Raw genomic sequence first — 19,633 nt, 5'->3', positions numbered from 1 at the left:
GACAGGGTCACTTTCCCCTACCAATAGACTACTAAATAGGAACTTGATAATTTCCCTTTATATTTGACAGGAGGACATCCTCACAATTGGACCGCTATCTCTAGGGAGTGCTTAGGGGTATTAACCAATTTGACATCAAGACTTGTTGCTCATCAGGAAGCTGCTGCAAGTAATGGACGTGTCCGACTCTCATCATCCTCTTCAGAGACAAGAAAGTCTTCCAGCAGCTCAGGTGTGCCGTCCTAGTAATGTGCTTGAAACCATTGCTCCTCATTTACCCTCCCTTTATGCTTTTCTTTTATATTTTAATTTGCCAAAAGTAACAATGCTCTGTCTCTCTGTTTCACTCTGTTTTTATCGTTTTGATCTAACCAGACCTCACTCAAGAGACCCTCTGCAATTGCTAGTTATAAGCCAGGGAAGTGCACGGCATTGCTCTCGACCCCCTGGCCAGTCGACAGATCTGACCTTTTCGCTGCTTAAACTTGTATAGAGAAAAGGTCAGATTTGATTGACAGCCGGGGAGTAAGCCGTGTGCTGCTGCAAACTTCCTCAGGCTTATAACTAGCGATCACAGCCGGTCTCAGGAGTGGGACCCGGTACGATCAAAACTATGTCTGGGCAGCATGTCAAGTGTTTTTTTTTTTTTTTTTTTTTTCTAAATAATATACACCCTTTTAATTCATTTTCAGGTACCTCTTTCATCAATGACACAGTTGAGCCTTCACCAAACATTGTTCCAACTCCGCAGACCCCTTTCCCTTCACTACTGAAGCAAGGTCCTGCTCTGAAATCAAGATGGGACTCTGGTAGTCCTTTTGCCTCTCCCGCAGTTGGTCGCATTGCTAGTGTTGAGCAAAGTTCTCCATGGCATGGATCTGTACAGAGCCCCCATGTTATGAGAAGAGGTGCCAAGCTGTGGACTTGTGAGTCGGGTGAGTGCAATAGCTTGTTTACGTATCTAGTCATGCTTTCAGGGCTTCAATAGCGAGGATTAAAGGGGTACTCCGGTGGAAAACTTTTTTTTTTTTTTAATCAACTGGTGCCAGAAAGTTAAACAGATTTGTAAATTACTTCTATTAAAATAATCTTAATCCTTCCAGTACTTATTAGCTGCTGAATACTACAGAGGAAATTATTTTCTTTTTGAACACAGAGCTCTCTGCTGACATCACGAGCACAGTGCTCTCTGCTGACACCTCTGTCCATTTTAGGAACTGTCCAGAGCAGCATATGTTTTCTGTGGGGATTTTCTCCTACTCTGGACAGTTCTTAAAATGGACAGAGATGTCAGCAGAGAGCACTGTGCTCGTGATGTCAGCAGAGAGCTCTGTGTTCCAAAAAGAAAATAATTTCCTCTGTAGTATTCAGCAGCTAATAAGTACTGGAAGGATTAAGATTTTTTTAATAGAAGTAATTTACAAATCTGTTTCACTTTCTGGCACCAGAAAAATAAAAAAAAGTTTTCCACCGCAGTACCCCTTTAATACTAACGTGATAGGATGTCCTATATCTGAAAGTCTAGCTTATGGTGTTTATCTTATCATATGATCACAGGACGAATAATACTAAATCTTTTACATTTTATGTATTTATTTTTTAATAGACATCCAGAGCAACGGTTCAGAAGTTTCTCCTCTCTCTAAAACCGGCTCTAGTTCTACTGGCGGTGCCGGGCAGCGGATCCTCTATACATGGCTCCACAAAAGACTGGAGCAGGTAGGTGCAGGAAATGAAGGGTATGCTGCTGTATGTATGACCAGTAGAGATGAGCGAACTTACAATAACTTCGATTCGTCACGAACTTCTCGGCTCGGCAGTTGATGACTTTTCCTGCATAAATGAGTTCAGCTTTCCGGTGCTCCGGTGGGCTGGAAAAGGTGGATACAGTCCTAGGAGACTTTTTCCTAGGACCGTATCCACCTTTTCCAGCCCACCGGAGCACCAGAAAGCTGAACTAATTTATGCAGGAAAAGTCAGCAACCGCCGAGCCGAGAAGTTTGTGACGAATCGAATTTACTGTAAGTTCACTCATCTCTAATGACCAGCACATGATATTTTACAAGAGGAGGGTGCAAATGGAGTCCTTTTTCAAACCTAAGGTGTGAGGCAGTGATTCCCAACCAGGGTGCCTCCAGCTGTTGCAAAACTACATCTCCCAGCATGCCCGGACAGCCTTTGGCTGTCCGGGCATGCTGGGAGTTGTAGTTTTGCAACAGCTGGAGGCACCTTGGTTGGGAATCACTGGTGTGAGGTTTTAAAATGTTTTTCCAATTTTTATTTTTTTATTTTTTTTTATTTAATATTTGGTGGTTTCTTACTTTATTTATTTTTCCATGTGATCTTTTCTAATATGTGACTTACATATTCCCCGACATGCAAATGCTATATTTAGTGTATAATTGAAATCTTCATTCTGTAACTTTTTTTTTGAATATTTAATCAATATTTTAAGCTTATATTAGAGACATAGATGTTGTTTGAAGTGGCTGGGCGCTTGCTACCTTAGCACTTCTAGCCATAGTTATGTCTCTGAATTGAGTCGTCCCCAATTTTTGTGGTCAGTAGAAGTCCCAGATGTTGGACCACCTGCAATCTGAATGCTGGATACGTGATTAATGTTTTAGGCTTGAAGGCCCCACCCCAAAAAAGAGACAAATTTAGAAAAAAAATTCATGGCCGCACATTCACATGTTGTACTCTGATCTGTAGCTTCTTAACACCATTAGAAAAAAATAATATAAGGTAGTTAGTATACGTACTGAATCAGGTAGCCCATTTGCCACTTCACGGCCACCTGATTCAGTTGGGTCCCTTACTTTGGTCCTCGGGATGACACTATCAGGACCCACCCTTTTAAGTAAGTCTTCTCTTGCCATAGATCTCCTGGCAGACGACCGTAGCATTTACATGTATTTGGGTTTATTCTTGTAAATGTATTGTATGGAGAGTGTTCTTCATCTGGCCAACTGTTGTGAAGGGGTTTTCTTCACCAGGAAAAGAATTCTTCAGTCATCCTCCAGTTATTTTCCTTGGTCTTCCGGGTCTTTTGGTGTTGCTGAGCTCACTGGAGCGTTTCTTCTTTTTAAGAATGTTCCAATCAGTTGTTTTGGCCACACCTATTGTTTCGGCTCTCTCTCTGATGGGTTTGTTTTTGTTTTTTCAGCCCAATGATGGCTTGCTTCACTGATAGTGACAGCTCTTTGGATCTTATCTTGAGAGTTGACAGCAACATATTCCAAATGCAAATAGCACAGTTGAAATTAATTCTGGACCTTTTATCTTCTCATTGTAATTGGGATAATCAGGGAATAACACACACCTGGCCATGGAACAGCTGAGAACCCAATTGTCCCATTACTTTTGGTCCCTTAGCAAGTGGGAGGCACATATGCAAACTGTTGTAATTCCAACACCCTTCACCTGATTTGGATGTAAATACCCTCAAATTAAAGCTGACAGTCTGGAGTTAAAGCACATCATGTTTGTTTCATTTCAAATCCATTGTGGTGGTGTATAGAGCCAAACATTTTAGAATTGTGTAGATGTCCCAATCTTTATGGACCTGACTGTATGTATTGAGCGTTTATTTCGTGTTCGTTTACCATTTTGCATTGTGTAATGGATTTTTTATTTTCATTTTTTGTTCTCTTAGATCAAACATTTCTTTGGAAAACGAGTTTTGTTTACGTATCTATTCAGCAAGGTAAGTTTGTGAGATGGGTTCAAGGGTTTATCCAGCATTTTGCTAAAATGAAATTCCTGCTGGGGGCTGGGGAAAAAAAATAATAATCTATACTTACCTAGGCCCTGTAGCTCCCATTTTGGCTCAGTCTGGCCCCCCGATCATCGTTGTCTTCCGAGACAAGCACTTGGTGCAGGACCTATCTGCTCAGCCAATCACTGACTGAAGTGGTGTCCAGAGCCAAACGGGAGCTGCAGAATATGAATTTTGCTAAAATGCTGGATAAACCCTTTAACTTTTACTTATTTAAAACTCTACATTAAGCCTTTTATGTAGCCAAAGGAACCTATAGTAATATACTTAATTTTGTTGTAAAATTCCTTTAATCCATTGTCCCTGGGGTCAAATAGGTACCAGATTAGGAATTATTTAAACTGATTCATGGCGATCCTGATAGAAGATGTATATTGTGTGTATTCAAGTCCTGGCATAGACTAGATAAGTTTTTTTTGTAGGGATGCACCGAAAGGGAAATATTGGTCCAAAAATTTAGGCTGTGCTTGGCCGAAATCAGCAATTTTTTGCGTTTGGAATCTTTTTGCTTTTACACCGTTCACAGGATCAAAAACATAATAATTTAATAAGGGGGGGGGGCGCGCCCCCACTGGACCACCAGGGTGCATTTACATGTCTCTTTAGGCGCCACTGTCAGCTTTGACAGCGGCGATCTAATGGGTTAAAAGCCAGCCGCGGCAATCACCATATGCCGACCATTAGCGGCTTCCCCCCGCTACAAGAATTAGCAGGGGGCTGCCGGGTATGGTCGATGACGGACATCGGAGCAATCTCTGATGTCCATCATTACAGGCAGATGTCAGCGGCTGGTAGCAGCAGGCATCTCCCGTTCATGACACGGCCCATGTCATGTCCTCCCCCGACCCATGACGTACATGTATGTCATGGGTCGGGAAGGGGGTTAAGCCACACCCTGCTAAATTTTCAGCGGAATTTAACTCGGCCGACAATGCTGAAAGGGGCATTTTTGGACGATAATTTTAGGCAGCTGAAATTTCGGTGCATCCCTAGTTTTTTATATCATATATTTGTACAGGTCTGCTCAATAACTTTTTTTTTTTTCTCTATCGGCTCCATTGGGGGACACAGACCGTGGGTGTATGCTGCTGTCTCTAGGAGGTGTGACACTATGGTAATAAAAAAGTCGGCTCCTCTCAGCAGGATATACCCGCCTTCAGGCCCTGAGCTAATCAGTTTAAGCTTAGTGTCTGGAGGAGGTGGACATGGTCTGGAATTCTCCAGACCTGGTCTTCTGATTTTTTGTTTTCCTAGTATAGGGACGTGTTAGTTTTTTATTCCTTCTTCTTTCCTGTTTTCAGGTGGGGACTCCGGTTCCCTGTTTCCCCATTGCGAGTAAGGGGGCACAGACATTGCGTATATGCGCTGTTTACCCCCCCCCCCCCCCCCCTCGCCAACGGTCAGTGCCTGGGTTGGTACCTCATGGGTCTGGGTCCCCTATTTCCCTGCTCACCTTGCTCGCGCATAGCAGCCAGGCGTGATGCAGGCAACTAAAGCTGACTGAAGACTTCACTGAAGACTTCATTAGGTAAGTTCTTCTGACTGAGGTAAGTACTTTCCCCCCTTTTCTCCTTAGGTACGGTCTTGCAACCTCTGGAGATCCCCTGTTTTTGGCCCACCTTTCAGGTTATGGGGCTGGCTTATACAGGGGCTGGACTTTTATTCTGGGGGAGCAGTGGCATCTTAGGGGGCATGTCATCTATGTTTTACATTGGGCACTTCACTGTGTGTGTGTGTGTGTGTGTGGTTACTTGCGGCTATGTCCGCAGCGCCTTATAGGTGGCTGACAGCCGCGGCGCAGGTACGGGCCGGGCGCTCTCAGCGCTGGCTTACTTTTACTTTCTCCGACAGCGCCTTATATGCGGCTGACAGCCGCGGCGCTGGCTTACTATCTCTTTATCTGGCAGTCTCTGCCGGCGTATAGGCTGCCTATTTCCCCGAGAGCATATGCGGCTGACATGTGCGCTCGGGACAAGGAGCGGGCGCCATTACAGCTTCTTCTCGGACAGTCTATAGCGCTGCCCACAGGGCTGTAGGAGCTCTTCAGAGGCGCGAAGTAGCCTCCAATCAGCACCTTGGGCGCGATTTTCAGTTAGAAGGGGCCAATTAGTTAGTGCCTCTGCTTCAGACACGCCCCTCCCTTCCTATTGGCTGGCCTGTTTCTTACACTCTAGCTGCACGGAGTCGAGTTCTCCTCACTGCAGCTGCCAGGGGACACAGACTAGGGTGAGAAAGTTCCTGTCTCTTTTCTCATTATGTCCGTACCCAGAGCTGTTCCTCCCTCTAAACAGAAACCTGGAACGTCAGTGACTTATTTTGTCTGTAAGCACTGTAATACCAAGATGTCTGTCTCTACTGAGCCCACTTACCCTGCCTGCTCCACTGCTCCCCCAGACCCCCTGGTACCCCCTGATGCCCTTTCAGTTCCGGTGGATTCAGCCGCTCCAGCCTGGGTTTCTTCCCTGACCCAGTATATGGATGACTTGACCCAAGTCTCCCGTTCGGTGGCTGAGGCCTCCCGGGAAGTGGAGTCCGCCTTGAAGGGGTCTTCCTTGCACAGGGCCTCTGAGAGGGCCCGCTCCTCGTCTCCACATCACGCTCTCACAAGCGTACTAGGGGTGCCTCGTCTGACTCTTCCATTGAGTCTTCAGATAGACGTGGGCGTTCCCCTCGTGGGTCCCGCCCCCTGTCACCCTGGGCACAAATGTCGCTCCTCCAGAGAACGTTCTCGGAGTCGCCGCTCTGCCATGCCAGAGCCGCGTACCCGGTCAGGGTCGCCCCCCCTCCAGGACTGCCTCTACTCGTTCACATTCTCCTGGTGAACTGGCGGACAAGGCTTCCGAGCCGGAATCTGACTCAGAGGACTGCTCGGATTCAGTTGAAACTGTGAACTCATTGGTGACAGCCATAAGAGACACCTTTCACTTAGAGGACTCAGGATCTTCGGATGTCACTCCAGCAGTATCCTTTCATCGTGCTAAGCCAGCACCTCAAAGGTTCAGCTCGCACGCTGACTTTGACGACATTCTGGAATCTGCATGGTAACATCCAGACAAGAGGTTCCCGGGAATCAAGACGATTCAAGAACGTTATCCATTTGACAAGGACTTTGTCACTAAGGTGGTTTCCCCTCCCTCTTAGCGAAGTTTGCCTCTGAAGCAGCTGGCTCTTCTCTTCTTCCCATCTTCGCCTCGACAAGGGTGTCCAAAGCCCTGTCGGAGTGGTGCCAAAAGTTCCATCAGGATATCTTAGCGGGATCCCCCCCAGAGGATCTATCTGCTCTGGCTCTCCAATGCTCTAAAGCTGGGGACTTCCTGTGCACAGCTTCCATGCAGTCAGCCCATTGTTCTGCCTTTGCTGTGGGTCACCTAGCGGCTCTCCGCCGCTCTATGTGGCTTAAAGCTTGGAATGCGGATGCCGCTTTCAAAAGGTCTCTCACTGAGCTTCCTTTTACAGGTGGCCATCTTTTTGGCAAGCGCCTTGGTGAGATTATCTCTGAGGCGACTGGATGTAAGAGTTCCTTGTTGCCTCAAAATAAGGCTCGCCCTACTTCCCAAAGGAAGTCCTCTTCTTTTTGGTCCTTTCGGACCTTTGGCTCCAGCAAAGTGTCCGGGCAGGCGCCTTCGCGGGACAAGAAGGCTCCCTCGTTCCGGGCGCCCTTTCTTGGAAGTCGGACTCCAACCGGTCCGGCCGTTTTGCGCCCAAATGAGGCAACCGCAAACCCACTTCTGCATGAAGTGAGGCCCCCACCTGCGGTTTCTTCTTGGGTGGGAGGTCGTCTCTTACTTTTTCGAGACATCTGAACCTCACACATTCAGTACTCTTGGGTCAGGGACGTGGTGTCCAATGGTTACCGAATCGAATTGGCCTCCCTTCCGAGGGATCGCTTTTTTCGATCCCGGGCCCCGATCTCCTTCTCTGGTGAAGCAATTTTGAGAGGCTCTCCAGTCTCTGCTTCTCCAGGGGGTTATCGTTCCCTTTCCTCCAGGGGAACGGGGTTTCAATTCCAATCTTTTTGTGTTTCCCAAGAAGGAAGGTTCTGTGCGACCAATCCTAGACCTCAAGCGTCTCAACCGTCATCTTCTTATCCGCCACTTCCGAATGGAATCTCTCCGTTCAGTGGTGGCGTCCCTGGAACAAGGGGAGTTTCTTTCATCGGTGGACATCAAGGATGCCTACCTCCATGTGCCAATATTTCCAGGCCATCATCGGTACCTCCGCTTTGCGGTTCCGGAGGGGCATTTTCAATTCGTAGCCCTCCCCTTTGGTTTGGCCATGGCTCCTCGGGTCTTTACCAAGATCCTTGCGCCAGTGATGGCCTGTTACGGTTGAGGGGAGACTAGATGATACCCTACCTAGACGACCTTCTCATCAAGGCTCCAACCAGAGCCCAGACTTTGGAGAATGTGGACGTCACTCTCCACACTCTGGATCGCTTCGGGTGGATGATCAACCGGGACAAGTCAGTCCTCTGTCCTACCCAGTCTCTAACCTTCTTGGGACTTTGCTTCGAGACGGCCTCTGCCCGAATTTGCCTCCCGCCGGACAAACGTCTGGCGCTTCTGTCGGGGGTCCGCTCCCTTCGGACCCAGGTCTCAGTCCCCATCCGCACTTGTATGGAAGTCCTGGGTCGGATGGTGGCAACTATGGAGGCCGTACCCTTTGCCCAGTTTCATTACCGCCCCCTTCAACTGGCGATTCTCTCTCGATGGGACAGATCTCCACTGTCCCTCGATCGTCAGATTGTTCTCCCTCTCAGGGTCAGTCAGTCTCTGCTCTGGTGACTCCGCTCCCCCCTTCTTCTCCAAGGGTGGTCATTTCTTCCCCTTCACTGGCAGGTTGTTACAACAGATGCCAGCCTGTCGGGCTGGGGTGGTGTGTTCAGGGATTGGACGGTTCAGGGACTCTGGTCTCCCCGAGAGGCCCTTTTTCCGATAAACATATTGGAATTACGGGCGATTCTTCTTTGTCTTCTTCATTGGGAGTCCCGGCTTCAGTCCCGTCCAGTCGGACAACGCCACGGCTGTGGCGTACATAAATCGACAAGGCGGCACTTGCAGCTCGGCAGCCATGGCCGTGGTGACCTAGATTCTCATCTGTGCGGAAAGCAATGTTCCGGCCATTTCGGCGATTCACATACCGGGAGTGCTCAACTGGGAAGCGGACTTCCTCAGTCGGTCCTCACCCGACCCCGGCGAGTGGTCCGTACATCCAGAGGTCTTCACGCAACTCTGCGCCCTCTGGGACATTCCGGACATGGACCTCTTCGCGTCCCGACACAATCGGAAGATCCTTCCTTTTGTGTCCAAGTCCTGGGACCCTCAGGCTCCGGCCGTGGACGCCCTAGTGATTCCTTGGGCGGGGTTTACCCTACCCTATCTGTTCCCTCCCCTTCCGCTCCTTCCCAGGGTTCTGAGGAAGCTCAAAACAGAAGACGTCCCCGCCATTCTGGCAGCTCCAGATTGGCCCCGAAGGTTGTGGTATGCCGATGTAGTCAGGCTCATGGACGACGCTCCACTGCGCCTTCCGCTCCATCCGGATCTGCTCTCTCAGGGTCCTCTTTGCCACCCCAATTTACAGTCTCTGCTTTTGACGGCGTGGCAGTTGAGACCGCGGTTTTGAGGGCCCGCGGGTTCTCTTACCGAGTCATTCACACCATGCTCAGGGCTCGTAAGCCCTCCTCCGCAAGAATTTACCACCGTACTTGGCGGTCTTATTTTCGTTGGTGTGAAGCTCAGAACTTATCCCCTGTAACCACCTCGGTTCCCCGTCTTCTCTCCTTTTTGCAGTCCGGTTTGGAACTGGGGTTGTCTCTCAGTCCCCTTTTAAAGGTCAGGTTTCGGCCCTTGCTATTCTTTTCCAGCGGCCCCTGGCTTCTAATTCTCATGTCCGGACCTTCCTTCAAGGAGTGGCGAATGCTGTTCCTCCTTATCGGCCACCCTCTCCCCCTTGGGACTTGAATTTGGTTCTGAGTGCCCTCCAGGGAGCACCCTTTGAGCCCCTTAGAGAGGTGTCTCTCCACCTCCTTTCTTGGAAAGTGGCGTTTCTTGTTGCTATCAACTCCATCCGGAGGGTATCTGTATTGGTAGCTCTCTCCTGCCGTTCTCCGTTTCTGGTGATCCACCAGGACAACGTTGTTTTCCGGCCAGATCATTCCTTTTTGCCTAAGATGGTTTTGGCCTTTCATCTCAATGAGGACATTGTCCTCCCGTCTTTTTGTCCTGCTCCTTCTCATCCTGAGGAGCGCTTACTACACAAGCTGGATGTAGTTCGGCTGTTCGATCTTATCTCTCCATCACTTCTTCGTTTCATCAGTGTGATTCCTTTTTCTTCCTTACGGAAGGTCGTCGCAAGGGACAACCTGCTTCCAAAGCCACCATTTCCCGGTGGATTCGGTCCGCCATTTCGGAAGCCTATCGCTGTAAGGGGAAGATTCCTCCTTTCAGGGTTGTGTCTCATTCTACCCGTTCTGTTGGGGCATCCTGGGCTCTCTAGAATAGAGCCTCGGCCTCGCAGATTTGCAAGGCGGCTACCTGGTCGTCTTTGCACACTTTCTCGAGGTTCTACCAAGTTCATACTTTCGCATCGGCTGATGCTAGTCTGGGTTGTAAAGTGTTGCAGGCGGCAGTGGATCGGCCGTCTGCCTGACTTTTTATCTGCCCACCCAAGGGACGGCTTTGGTACGTCCCACGGTCTGTGTCCCCCAATGGAGCCGATAGAGAAAAGGAGATTTTTGTTTACTTACCGTAAAATCTCTTTCTCGGAGGATCCATTGGGGGACACAGCTCCCGCCCTTATTGTGGTTTCCTTGGTTCACTGTCCGAGAGTGTGTTCAGTTATGTTTTTTCTTCTGGTTCTCGGACAGTTTTGGGTTTTTCTTTGACCTGTTGGTCTCCTCCTATTGCTCTGGAACTTAAACTGATTAGCTCAGAGCCTGAAGGCGGGTATATCCTGCTGGGAGGAGCCGACTTTTTTTATTACCATAGTGTCACACCTCCTAGAGACAGCAGCATACACCCACAGTCTGTGTCCCCCAATGGATCCTCCGAGAGAGATTTTACGGTAAGTAAACAAAAATCTCCTTTTTTCTTTTCTTTACAGCATCCAGAGGCCTCTAGTCAGGAAGTGTTTGCTGATTCACAGATCCACATTTGGGCTTTAGAAGGTGAGGTTGAACCCTGAGCTAGTTTCTCTTCCTGATTGTGTAACAGGGTAAGCTTAGTTATGTATAGCCATGTATATGCGTGAAACATTTTAAAGTGGTACTCCGACCCTAAGACATCTTATCATGAATCCAAAGAATAGGGGATAAGATGTCTGATCACTGGGGTCCCTCCGCTGGGGACCCCTGCAATCTAGCATGCAGCACCCACCTGCGAGCACTGCAGGAAGTGCTGGAGGCTCCAAGTCTTATGTCTCTCGATCACAAGGACGGAGTATCGTGATGTCACGACTCTGCCCCGTGTGACATCACACCCCGCCCCCTCAATGCAAGTCTATGGGAGAGGGGGTGATGGCCCAGCAGCGGGACCCCCGTGATCAGACATCCCCTATCCTTGGCATAGGGGATAAGATGTCTTAGGGCCGGAGTACCCCTTTAAATATATAAAGCTGAAGTCATGAACCACCATCAACAGCGACTCCAGTTTAGGGATTGTGGACTTGGAATGATTGGAATACAGTTTTAGGTGGAGATCCCTACATCCATTTTGGGTATAAATTATCTCTAACATCTTAGATTGGGTTCAAAATATGATGTGCAATGTATATTGAAGATATGACAGCAGCCTCTGTCTAAATGGGATTCTGGTGTATATGTGCATGTTAGGTACCGGGCCCCATAGATTTGAATGAATAGTGACCTCATTTTGGCCATATAACAAATGTGCATTATAGGATTATCGGTAAGGTAATTGCCGATACCGATAACGTCCAAAATCGTGAATATCGGCCGATATCGGTCAAACCGATAATCGGTCGATCCCTAATTTGCATCTTTAACATTATTGATAAATCTCTATATTGAGTACTTCACAAGACATAACACTTATTTCCCACTGTTACAACATAAAATGTTAACCCTGTGCAGGGCTGGGCTTGTAGATAAGAACTATAAGGGGAACTCTACAGTGGCCAGATTTGCTGCAGGTGACGGTCATGTGGAGCTGTCATAGGAAAAGGAGCACATCTTTAAAGGGGTACTCTGCCCCTAGACATCTTATCCCCTAACCAATGGAGGGGAGGGAGCATGTCTGGAGTGCCGCAGCAGAGATCGCGGGGGTCCCCAACAGCGGAACCCCAGCTATCAGACATCTTATTCCCTTTTCTTTTGGATAGGGGACGAGATGTCTAGAGGCGGAGTACCCCTTTAACACCTCTCCTACATGGGCTTTTTATTTTATTTTTTGTGTGTGTTGCATAAGACATATCAAATGCATCTTATGGACACTCTTGATTCCCAACACCTGCTTCGTCCATAGTAATCCCTGTCGTCTTGTGTTTTTTTTTTTTTTTTTTTATATATATATATATATTTTCTTTTTAAAGGTCTGTCACATCTGGTGTCAGCATCCTTCTCAGAAGACAGAATGGGGGTAGTACAGACTACTCTCTCCAACATACTCGCCACACTTCTTACTCTACAAGAGGTGAGTGTCAAATACCTGATGGGTGCTGTAGTCTATTCCTGAGGATAATACAGGAGTGGACTGTTATCAGTCAAAACAGACAGAAAAAAGGTCGCCTCACGCACACTCCTGCACACACCAGTCAACTAGTGGGCAAAGTAAAGATTCTTGTTATGAATCTCTTCTTATATGTCTGTTTTAGTAAATATGTTTTCCCCCTTGGGAAAAAAACAAAACATTTTCTCTCAGGCTTCTGCATTCTGCCATTCCTCTGTTGCTCCTCCTGGAAATGTAGGACTAAATCGATAACTGTGTTTCCATCTCCCTTATCAAAAAATAGCGTTTTTACACACTCTGACTCGTCTTAGCAAAAACTGGAATTGGAATATAACTTATATTCTATCTGGAGGATATGGGATAAGTTATAGATCGCGGGGGGTCCGACCGCTGGGACCCTCCGCGATCCTATAGAAATACATGGAGGGGGCTTGTCTGCCGCTGCTTCCTGCAGACTGCCGCCGCCCCGTTCAGGAGATCGCAGGGGGTCCCAGCAATCGGACCCTTCAGGATAAGAAAAAACTGAGCTGATTTTGCACGAAAAAACAGCACCACACCTATCCTTAGGTTGAGTGTGGTATTACAACTCTGTTCCATTGAAGTGAATGGAGCATAGTTTTAATACCACTCACAGCCCGAGGACAGGTGTGGTGCTGTTTTTAGAAGAAATCAACTCTACTTTTCTTTTCCTGGATAACACCTTTAATATTGGGCATGGTAACAGCACCTGTTGGTCAGTGATTTTATCATTTACATTTCCAGGAGGAATAACAGAGGAAGGGAACAACACCTTTAAAAAAAAGAGATTTTTGTTTACTTACCGTAAAATCTCTTTCTCGGAGGATCCATTGGGGGACACAGACCGTGGGTGTATGCTGCTGTCTCTAGGAGGTGTGACACCATGGTAATTTAAAAAAGGTTGGCTCCTCCCAGCAGGATATACCCGCCTTCAGGCCCTGAGCTAATCAGTTTAAGTTCCAGAGCAAAAGAGGAGACCAACAGGTCAAAGAGAAACTCAAAACTGTCCGAGAACCAGAAGAAAAAACATAACTGAACAACACCCCCTCGGACAGAGAACCAAAGGAAACCCCAAAAAGGGCGGGAGCTGTGTCCCCCCAATGGATCCTCCGAGAAAGAGATTTTACGGTAAGTAAACAAAAATCTCCTTTTCTCTACCGGCTCCATTGGGGGACACAGACCGTGGGACGTACCCAAAGCTGTCCCTTGGGTGGGCAGATAAGCAGTCAGACAGACTGCTGATCCACTGCCGCCGGCAACACTTTACGGCCCAGACTAGCATCAGCCGATGTGAGGATATGAACTGGGTAGAACCTCGAGAAAGTGTGCAAAGACGACCAGGTAGCCGCCTTGCAAATCTGCGAGGCTGAGGCTCTATTCTGGAGAGCCTAGGATGCCCCAACAGAACGGGTAAAATGAGCCACAACCCTGAAAGGAGGAATCTTCCCACTTACAGCGATAGGCTACCGAAATGGCAGACCGAATCCACCGAGACCTTCCGTAAGGACGAAAAAGGAATCACACTGATGAAATGAAGAAGTGATGGAGAGATAGGACCGAACAGCCCGAACTACATCCAGCTTGTGTAGTAAGCGCTCCTTAGGATGAGAAGGAGCAGGACAAAAAGACGGGAGGACAATGTCCTCATTGAGATGAAAGGCCAAAACCATCTTAGGCAAAAAGGAAGGATCTGGCCGGAAAACAACCTTGTCCTGGTGGATCACCAGAAACGGAGAATGGCAGGAAAGAGCTGCCAATTCAGACACCCTCCGGATGGAGGTGATAGCAACATGAAACGCCACTTTCCAAGAAAGGAGGCGGAGAGACATCTCTCTAAGGGGCACAAAGGGTGCACCCTGGAGGGCACTCAGAACCAAATTCAAGTCCCAAGGGGGAGAGGGTGACCGATAAGGAGGAACAGCGTGCGCCACTCCTTGAAGGAAGGTCCGGACATGAGAATTAGAAGCCAGGGGCCGCTGGAAAAGAACAGCAAGGGCCGAAACCTGACCTTTTAAGGGGACTGAGCGACAACCTCAGTTCCAAACCAGACTGCAAAAAGGAGAGAAGACAGGGAACCGAGAAGGTTACAGGGGATAAGTCCTGAGCTTCACACCAACGAAAATAAGACCGCCAAGTACGGTGGTAAATTCTTGCTGAGGAGGGCTTACGAGCCCTGAGCATGGTGTGAATGACTCGGTAAGAGAACCCGCGGGCCCTCAAAACCGCGGTCTCAACCGCCATGCCGTCAAATGCAGCGACTGTAAATTGGGGTGGCAAAGAGGACCCTGAGAGAGCAGGTCCGGACGGAGCGGAAGGCGCAGTGGAGCGTCGTCCAGGAGCCTGACTACGTCGGCGTACCACGACCTTCGGGGCCAATCTGGAGCTACCAGAATGGCGGCGATGTCCTCTATTTTGAGCTTCCTCAGAACCCTGGGAAGGAGCAGAAGGGGAGGGAAGAGATACGGTAGGGCAAACCCCGCCCAAGAAATCACTAGGGCGTCCACGGCCAGAGCCTGAGGGTCCCGGTACTTGGACACAAAAGGAAGGATCTTCCGATTGTGTCGGGACTCGAAGAGGTCCACGTCTGGAACACCCCAGAGGTCGCAGAGTTACGCGAAGACCTCTGGATGTAGAGACCACTCGCCGGGGTCAGGTGAGGACCGTCTGAGGAAGTCAGCTTCCCAGTTGAGGACTCCCGGAATGTGAATCGGCAAAATGGCCGGAACATTGCTTTCCGCCCAGATGAGAATCTTGGTCACCTCGGCCATGGCTGCCGAGCTGCGAGTGCCGCCTTGTTCATTTATGTACGCCACGGCCGTGGCGTTGTCCGACTGGATGCGGACAGGACGGGACTGAAGCCGGGACTCCAAATGAAGAAGACAAAGAAGAATCGCCCGTAATTCCAATATGTTTATCGGAAGAAGTGCCTCTCGGGGAGACCAGAGTCCCTGAACCGTCCAATCCTTGAACACCCCGCCCCAGCCCGACAGGCTGGCATCCGTTGTAACAACCTGCCAGTGAAGGGGAAGAAATGACCGCCCTTGGAGAAGAAGGGGGGAGCAGAGCCACCAGAGCAGAGACTGACTGACCCTGCGAGGGAGAACATTCTGATGATCGAGGGACAGAGGAGACCTGTCCCATCGAGAGAGAATCACCAGTTGAAGGGGGCAGTAATGAAACTGGGCAAAGGGTACGGCCTCCATAGTTGCCACCATCCGACCCAGGATGGGACGGATGGGGACTGAGACCTGGGTCCGAAGGGAGCGGACCCCCCGACAGAAGCGCCAGACGTTTGTCCGGCGGGAGTCAAATTCGGGCAGAGGCCGTCTCTAAGCGAAAGTCCCAAGAAGGTTAGAGACTGGGTAGGACGGAGGACGGACTTGTCCCGGTTGACCATCCACCCGAAGCGATCCAGAGTGTGGAGAGTGACATTCACATTCTCCAGAGTCTGGGCTCTGGTTGGAGCCTTGATGAGAAGGTCGTCCATGTAGGGTATCACTGAGACTCCCCTCAACCGTAACAGGCCCATCACTGGCGCAACGATCTTGGTAAAGACCCGAGGAGCCGTGGCCAGACCAAAGGCGAGGGCTACGAATTGAAAATGCAGAAGTGGGTTTGCGGTTGCCTGATTTGGGCGAAAAACGGCCGGACCGGTTGGAGTCCGACTTCCAAGACGGGCGCGCCCGGAACGAGGGAGCCTTCTTGTCCCACGAAGGCGCCTTCCCGGACCCTTTGCTGGAGCCAAAGGTCCGAAAGGAAGAGGACTTCCTTTGGGAAGTAGGGCAAGCATTATTTTGAGGCAACAAGGAACTCTTACCTCCCGTTGCCTCAGAGATAATCTCACCAAGGCGCTTGCCACAAAGACGGCCACCCGTAAAAGGAAGCTCAGTGAGAGACCTTTTGGAAGCGGCATCCGCATTCCAAGCTTTAAGCCACATAGAGCGGCGGAGAGCCGCTAGGTGACCCACAGCAAAGACAAAACAACGGGCTGACTGCATGGAAGCTGCGCACAGGAAGTCCCCAGATAGATCCTCTGGGGGAGATCCCGCTAAGATATCCTGATCAAGCTTTTGGCACCACTCCGACAGGGCCTTGGACACCCATGTCGAGGCAAAGATGGGAAGAAGAGAAGAGCCAGCTGCTTCAGAGGCAAACTTCGCTAAGGATTCTACCTTCTTGTCTGTGGAATCCTTGAAGGCAACGCCATCTGCCAGTGGCAGTGTAGTCTCCTTAGAGATCTGGGAGATTGGTGGATCCACTGAACGCCCACGTCCATCTGAAGACTCAATGGAAGAGTCAGACGAGGCACCCCTAGTACGCTTGTGAGAGCGTGAAGTATGTGGAGACGAGGAGCGGGCCCTCTGAGGCCCTGTGCAAGGAAGACCCCTTCAAGGCGGACACCACTTCCCGGGAGGCCTCAGCCACCAAACGGGAGACTTGGGTCAAGTCAGCCATATACTGGGTCAGGGAAGAAACCCAGGCTGGTGGAGCGGCTGAATCCACCTGAACTGAAAGGGCATCCGGGGATACCAGGGGGTCTGGGGGAGCAGTGGAGCAGGCAGGGCAAGTGGGCTCAGCAGAGCCAGGCATCTTGGTATTACAGTGCTTACAGACAAAATAAGTCACTGACGAACCAGGTTTCTGTTTAGAGGGAGGAACAGCTCTGGGTACGGACATAATGAGAAAAGAGACAGGAACTTTCTCACCCTAGTCTGTGTCCCCTGGCAGCTGCAGTGAGGAGAACTCGACTCCGTGCAGCTAGAGTGTAAGAAACAGGCTAGCCAATAGAGAGAGGGGCGTGCCCGAAGCAGAGGCAGTAACTAATTGGCCCCTTCTAACTGAAAATCGCGCGCCACGGCGCTGATTGGATGCTAGTTCGCGCCTCTGAAGAGCTCAGACAGCCCTGTGGGCGGAGCTATAGACTGGTTAAGAAGAAGCTGTAATGGCGCCCACTCCTTGTCCCGAGCGCACGTCAGCCGCATATGCGCTCGGGGAAATAGAGCGGGCGGCCTATACGCCGGCAGAGACTGTCGAAAAAAGTGAAAGTAAGCCGGCGCTGAGAGCGCCCGGCCTGTACCAGCGCCGCGGCTGTCAGCTGCATATAAGGCGCTGCCGGAGAAAGTGAAAGTAAGACGGCGCTAAGAGCACCCGGCCCGTACCAGCGCCGCGGCTGTCAGCCACCAGGCGCTGACCGTTGGGGGGGGGGGGGGGGGGGGGGGGGGGGCTGAACAGCGCATATACGCAATGTCTGTGCCCCCTTACTCGCAATGGGGAAACAGGGAACTGGAATCCCTGAGTCCCCACCTGAAAACGGGAAAGAAAAAGGAATAAAAAAACTAACACGTCCCTATACTAGGAAAACAATAAATCAGAAGACCTGGTCTGGAGAATTCCAGCCCATGTCCACCTCCTTTAGACACTAAGCTTAATCTGATTAGCTCAGGGCCTGAAGGCGGGTATATCCTGCTGGGAGGAGACGACCTTTTTTTATTACCATAGTGTCACATCTCCTAGAGACAGCAGCATACACCCACGGTCTGTGGCCCCCAATGGAGCCGATAGAGGGAAAAAAGTGTTCTATTAAAAAAAAATAATAATAATAATAAAAAATAAAAAAAAGTTCTTATGGGGATTTCTATGTTTCTGCTAAGATAGAGATGTCAGGAGAGTCGCCAATTTTGGTGCTGCTATTTATTGGACTTTTTGTTTTTGTTTTGTTATATTTGTTTCTTCCAGGCTGTCGAAAAGCATTTTAAGCTTCCACATGCCTCGAGCAAACCAGCCAGGTCTACATCAAGTATAGTAGATTCTTCTTACAAGACAGTAAGGTTCGCGGTTAGATCCACTCTGAAGACTGCAATCTACAGGATAACCACAACATTTGGAGAGACCTTACAGTAAGAATTTAATTCAGGGGAAGGGCTCTTGTATAACAAGTGTCAAAAAAAAAAGTCCCAGTTATCCATTATTCACTATTTTTGAACCAGTGTGCCTTCAGCTGTTGCAAAACTACAATTCCCAGAATATGTAAGTCACATATTAGAAAAGATCACACTGAAAAAGAAAGAAACCCCCAAATATTATTAATTAAATTTAAAAAATAAAATAAAAATTCAAAACATTGTAAAACCTCACACCAGTGATTCCCAACCAGTGTGCCTCCAGCTGTTGCAAAACTACAACTCCCAGCATGCCCAGACAGCCAACGGCTGTCCGGGCATGCTGGGAGTTGTAGTTTTGCAACAGCTGGAGGCACACTGGAATAGGGGATGACTAGGTGATCGCTATAAGGCCAATTGCTGGAACCCCTGCAGATTAACGGCATTTAGGTGAAATGTCCCCTACAGTAACTGGATCACCCCGCGCATGCTCAGCCACCACTCCATTCACTGCCTATGGGGATTCCCAGCATTGCCAAGCTTAGCTTTGTTTATAACTTGCTCATTGGATAGGGAATAACTGTTGATAATAAAAATCCTATAAACCTGAACCCGTTTCTTTTCCCCAGCTCTGTTCCTCTATCTTCAGAACATCGGAAAAAACTGCAGCAATTTCTTGACTTCAAGGAATAGTCCATCTTCAGGACAACTGCTTGTGTTCTGTCCTGTATGTCTACCAGGCTCCTGTCTACACAGTACTTAACCATATCTGATACCACAACATGACCCGTCAGCGTATCTTGTCATAACCTTTATTTATTTGTCTTCCCATAGATGGTCGCCTTCTCTCTGACTCTGTCCTACCTCTCTGCTGTGTTTTCTGAACTGATATTTTCTATGTTTTTGGTTCATACGTTTTAAAATAGTTAAAAGTGCAATCGGCTTTACTACATTAAAGGTGAACAGTTTTGAATCTGATCAGTGTCCTCTGTTTTATATTTCTATGCTTTTGGTGTGTTTACATTTATTTTAATTCTGTACAAATGAATTTAAATGAGCACGGTCAGATATGAAAACTTTTTTCTATATGTTGTGCATCTTGGAAAAAAACAATCATGTGCCTCCAGCTGTTGCAAAACTACAATTTCAAGCATGCCTGGACAGTGAAAGCATGTATGGGCATGTTGGGAGTTGTAGTTTTGCAAAAGGTGTAGGCACACAGCTGAAGGCAACACGGCTGTAAAAAGAGTTATCCAAACACTGTATCTCCAACA

At 48.9% G+C, this 19,633-nt stretch overlaps 1 protein-coding gene across 2 annotated transcripts in view; it reads left to right on the top strand.

Moving 5' to 3' along the window:
• NDC1 (NDC1 transmembrane nucleoporin) overlaps positions 1–19,337 on the top strand; it is a 47,206-nt gene extending 27,869 nt beyond the window's left edge. For both annotated transcript variants that reach the window (XM_056532148.1, XM_056532149.1), the window contains exons 11-18: positions 71–232; positions 693–935; positions 1,607–1,719; positions 3,656–3,706; positions 10,880–10,943; positions 12,326–12,426; positions 18,217–18,377; positions 18,989–19,337. In XM_056532148.1, coding sequence (XP_056388123.1) covers positions 71–232; positions 693–935; positions 1,607–1,719; positions 3,656–3,706; positions 10,880–10,943; positions 12,326–12,426; positions 18,217–18,377; positions 18,989–19,052 — 959 coding nt within the window. In that variant the 3' untranslated portion in view covers positions 19,053–19,337. The remainder of the gene's footprint in view (positions 1–70; positions 233–692; positions 936–1,606; positions 1,720–3,655; positions 3,707–10,879; positions 10,944–12,325; positions 12,427–18,216; positions 18,378–18,988) is intronic.
• Positions 19,338–19,633: the final 296 nt, after the last annotated feature.

This window comes from Hyla sarda, chromosome 7 (genome assembly GCF_029499605.1).
Source record: "Hyla sarda isolate aHylSar1 chromosome 7, aHylSar1.hap1, whole genome shotgun sequence".
In the NCBI taxonomy this organism is placed as follows: Eukaryota; Metazoa; Chordata; class Amphibia; order Anura; family Hylidae; genus Hyla; species Hyla sarda.
The sequence above is the reverse complement of the archived record's forward strand: the minus strand, read 5'-3'. Positions and strand labels throughout refer to the sequence as shown.